Source organism: Arachis ipaensis, chromosome B09 (genome assembly GCF_000816755.2).
Source record: "Arachis ipaensis cultivar K30076 chromosome B09, Araip1.1, whole genome shotgun sequence".
Taxonomy (NCBI): Eukaryota; Viridiplantae; Streptophyta; class Magnoliopsida; order Fabales; family Fabaceae; genus Arachis; species Arachis ipaensis.
Genome location: NC_029793.2, coordinates 111,075,856 through 111,081,082, shown reverse-complemented (window position 1 = coordinate 111,081,082; position 5,227 = coordinate 111,075,856). Strand labels below are relative to the sequence as shown.

Sequence of the window (5,227 nt, the reverse complement as noted above, 5' to 3'; positions counted from 1 at the left end):
ATAAGAAAATACATATGTTTAAACATTATAAGAAACACCGTTAAAATCAACGAAAAAATTGACGGCTTAGCCGTCGATAATAATGAAAATCGACAGTAAACTTGACGGCACAACATGTCGCTTTAAAGCTTGTCGATTTTTCAAAAATCTAATAAAATCGACGGTTTACCAATCCGTCGATAAATTTTAAATAAAATCGACAATCTTTTCGTTGATAATATGATGTTAAGATTTTTCCATACTCATTAAAAGCGACACACCTGCCATCGATAATATTAAATAAAATCGACAAATCGACTGTCGATTTTAGATTTATTAAAATGGACAAGAAAACCGTCGATAATATGATAAAAATATTGACAAGTTCTCCGTTTATTTTTTACTTTCTTTTGTCTATTTTAAATTTAAAAAGCGACAACATCGCCGTCGATTTTAATAGCTATATTTTTTTTATCATTTGAAAAATAATAGACAATTAAATATTAAATAATGAGACAAATAAACTTTTAAATACAAAAATAAAATTTATAATAAACATTAGATTGTATAATAGAATACTAGCAAATACATAAGGAAAAATTATTTCTTAGAGAACCACAAGTGTTAGTTGTACATTCTAAACACTCCTTTTATGTTACTCTGCTATGATTCTTAGTTTTTTCTCTTGATCTTTTCACCTTCATCTAGTAGAATCCAAACTACTCAGACAATCCCTGAATAATTTAAATTTTGATTGTTACTATTCATTAAAAAACTTAGATAATGATTTCTTTATTTAGTAGCTATGTAAATATATACTTCAAAATACTATGGAATAAAGTTCATGTTTATACAAAATCTTAAAATACTAGATATGAAAAAAGATGGCATAAAAATTTATATGCTCATTACTGACCATTCATGAAATCATGCAGATATCCACCTTAGAGTTCTGTACTTGTGTTGTCCATGTTGTTCATATACAAAATCAAGCTGAGGAATGATCCTCCAAAGCAAGAATGATTAAAGGAGAGATTCAACACTACAAGAAAAGTTAAACTTGAAATCTCTGTTGGAATCTCTCCAAACAAAGTGTATTTCATGTAATTCACAGGAAATAATAAATCACAACAACTTTTCTATGTTCAAACTTGTTAATATTTGAACATAGGAATATTGTAGCTAATTAATTAACAAGAAGGCTTATGCTTAAAACCTTTCCTAGAACGGGTAAAGTGTATCTAACAATTCATAATTCTTTCCGAATTACTATTATTACCATAATCAATTAACATCTTTGCTTAATGCTTACCCTCTAGTAAAGTTTTTCTCTGCAAGAATAGGAATCTTACTCTTAGGCCCTTGATTCAATCCCTGCAATAGAGAAGGAAAAGTTCTGTTTAATTATGTCTCTCAAACATTACATTGTAATTATATATTAAATTTCACCTATTAACAATGACTAATAATGGGTCTATATTTATATGTTTTGCGTGTTTTTGTAACAATTTTTTCAGCAAAAGACTCTCTGAAATTTGTAGTCCAATGGCTAGCTAGAAAGGTTCCCACGTTATAAAAATAGAGAGCTTTACATCACTGGAGAGAGCTATGCTGGCCATTATGTGCCTCAACTAGCTAGAGAAATTTTCACTTATAACACCAACACTAAGTACCATCAATCTCAAAGGAATCATGGTAAATATATGTATACTCAACTTCCATTTATACATTTACAATACTGATCGATAGTCAAAAGTTTTATACAACAATGGTATTTGCTTTTATTTTTCATATTTAAAAATTAGCAATTATATCACCTTGATTTGAATTTTATATCTTAAATGGTATTGTTTATTAAGTGCTTCCTACTCACCAGGCTTCCCAACTCTTTTTTTTTTCTAAACTTCGAAATCACATGGTTCTTGAAAAATGGTACCTTTTGTAGGTGCTACTATAATGGTGACTATGACTTGATGCTCATATAGTATATATTATTATTACAGAATATGATTTAATCTCATTTTCGTACAACTACGAGATAAGGATATATTATTACTACTGGAAAAATGGAAAAACTTACATTGCCAGGATGAAATAAGCATGGAAAAATAAAATATATGAAAGAAGCAAGGACAAACCAGTTGTTTCTATGCTCATAGTAGCATATACAAACAGTTTTGGCTCCACTTTCTACTGCAAATTTGTTTTCTGCTAGCACCGAACTTAGACATATATTAAAAATAAGTGAACCACAAAAATAAAAACATAGACAACTCAATTTCGGTGTCAGAGGATATATACACAAATTCATATTAAGTTCATATTATAGTAGAATGAGTAAGAACAAGATTTTCGGCTCAATTGCTTGATCAGAGGCATTTAAGTTAATCAAGATGGAAATGAAATTTACATTGATAGCCAGAGAACCATACACTACTTACTTGCCCAAAGATCATCAGATCCACCAGGGGGAATTTTTTTTGGCAGAAATGCAATCTTTCTTTCCTAATATATTCAATTATTCACCCTCAATACTGTAATACAAGTCAACACAGGTTAAACTAACTCGTTCTAATTATTTTGTTTAGCAGAATTCATAGTTTGGATTTCTAGATTGGATAAAATTGGATATTTAGGTCATAGTTTGGATTTCTAGATTTAGATACCTGGTTCTTGTGAGCTTAATTGAAAGAGAGCAGAGAAGGACCAAAGTAGGAAGAGCGACGGTGGCAACAGAGAGAAGGAGCGACGGCAGCAGCAGAGTGACGGCGGCGCGAGCAAAAGAAGCGACAGTAGCGCAAATATGGGGAGCGACAGCGGCACGGCAGCAACAGAGCGCGACGGCGGTGCGAGCAAGAGGAGCGACGGCGGCGCAACCGTGACGGAGCAACCACAGCAGCGGAGAATGACAGTTGAAAATGGTGTGAATTTGGTAGTTGGTGATGAAATGGTGAATTTGGGGAATTATGTTTCTGAACTTTGGAGTCGGGAATTGGACGCGGGGTGGGTTTTTAGTAATAAAAATCGACGGCAAATTCGTCGATTTTAATTTGAAAGAAAATAGCACCCTAAATGTCTATTTTATACATTAAATATACACCGTTTATTTGATTTCAGAAAGTGATCTAGATCGTTCAAATTTTGTCGACAGCAATGTTGTCGATATTTTAAATAATAAAATAGACGCCATGTTCGTCGATTTTAATTTGAAAAAGCAACACTCTAAGCGTCTATTTTATACATTAAATCTACACCATTTATTTGATTTTAGAAAGCAGTCTAGAATGTTCAAATTTATCGACGGAGTTGTTGTCGATATTTTTTAAATAATAAAATAGACGTCATCTTCGTCGATTTTAATTTGAAAAAAAGCAACACCCTAACTGTCTATTTTATACATTAAATCTACACCGTTTATTTAGTTTAGAGAACGATCTAGACTGTTCAAATTTATCGACGGTAACGTTGTCGATATTTTAAATAATAAAATAGACGCCATGTTCATCGATTTTAAAATAAAAGTATTTTCCATACCAGACCCGTCGACAATGTAACGATAATAGTGGGAACGTTTAAAAAATCGACGATCTAGCCGTCGATTTTATTGTTTTATTTTTAATTATCTTTTTTTAAAAATATTGACAGCAAGCTGTCGAAAAATATCGACGGGAGAAATAGCCGTCAATTTTTTCCGTCGATAAATACGTTTTTTCTTGTAGTGAAAATCACAAAATAAGAAATACTCAATTATTAGGCAAACCCCTATCATTACATAAAACGTGACCAATTGAAAGTATATGATTAGTATTAACTATCACGGGTGGAAGAGAGAGCGCGAGCCAGGGCACGCGAGACGGAGCCGCCACTGCTGGGTCGCCGTCCATCCTCGTCCCACCGCGTCTCGCGATCACCGCCGCCGCGCCGGTCACCCTTCGAGCTCGCCATCAAAGACGTCGCGTCTCTGTCACGCGAGAGGAGTGTGACCCACCGCGCGGAGCTGCGCTGCCGTGCATCTCCGCTGTCGTCACTGACTGACCAGCCCGTCGCGTCGCCGCCGTCAAATCCGTCCCTTGCCGCCGCCGTTGAAGCTGCGAACAGAGAAGAGAGAAAGGGATGAGTCGCGCGGAAGCTACCTGCGTCACCACTGGAGGGGAGATCCGCGCCGTTGCTGCGGTTGATGCCGCCGGAATTGCTCTGCCGCCACCAGAATTTCTGGTCGCTGCCATTTTGGTGAGCTTGCCCTATTTCTGGTTCCTCCTAGTTCTGCCAATTCAATATTACTCTAAAACTGTCATTGAAACTATTGTATTTAATGAAGTGGCTGTTATAAGTTACGTTGTCGCTGCCGGAGAAGCTGTTGTGGTCGCCGGAACCATCACCGGAGCTTCTGCAGTTTGATTCAGTCTTTAATCCTTTCTCACGGTAAGCATTTTCATTCCGGAGTTCTTGAAAATCAATATGCTGTAATGTTTGGCCAGAGATTCTGAGGTTTTGTATCATAGGGTCAAGCTCCGGTAATTGCGGGTCACGATTAAAGCTGCCACCGAACCGGTTCGTAGACCGCCGCTGTTCTGTTCAGCCGTTCTTTATTCGTTCCGGTAAGCATGTTCAATTTTCGAAAGCCCTGCGTTGGTGTTATGTTCCGTGTAGTAAAGTGATTGCAATGTTAATGGTTTTAGGAGGTAGAATTCGGTTTGTTTATGCCGCTTGTAGCTGTTTCTGCTTTCTATAAAATCCGAGTCTTTATTGAATGTTGTCTGGAAAAATGATGAGTTAAAGACTTCTACTATTTTACTTGAATTATCAAGAAAAGAATGATTCATGCTTTTGAAATGAATTATTAAAGAGGAAATTGTGATTCAGTCTTGCTTCTTAAGAAAGGCATTGTATCTCTTTCAGAAGAAAGTTATTTAGACGAGACTTGTGTTTTAAAGCTGTTTGGATGTGAAAAGGGTTTATGCCTTTGAATTTGACTTGGGGGTTTTAATTAAAGAAGTTTCAATGACTTTGAAAGAACCTGAGTGTCTATTGACAAGTTTCATTTTGAAATGTTTTGAGAAAGGTTTTGAGTACTCTTTGAATTCTGAATTCTTGCAAGACTAAAACAATTTTAACAGTTGGAAACGTTTTAGAATTTGTCATGGGGGTTAAAACTGGTTTTGCCTAAGTAGAGGAAACGGCTTTGAAGGAAGTAAATAATTACGTGTTTGGCTTAGATCTTATTTTATTACTCAAATCGGAAAGCCAA

At 35.4% G+C, this 5,227-nt stretch overlaps 1 protein-coding gene across 1 annotated transcript in view; it reads left to right on the top strand.

Annotated features, from left to right (window-relative positions):
- The window catches only part of LOC107616993, a 5,928-nt gene continuing 4,793 nt past the window's right edge, over positions 4,093–5,227 (top strand). Inside the window, exons 1-3 of the mRNA XM_021111967.1 lie at positions 4,093–4,229; positions 4,298–4,401; positions 4,482–4,577. Coding sequence (XP_020967626.1) covers positions 4,093–4,229; positions 4,298–4,401; positions 4,482–4,577 — 337 coding nt within the window. The remainder of the gene's footprint in view (positions 4,230–4,297; positions 4,402–4,481; positions 4,578–5,227) is intronic.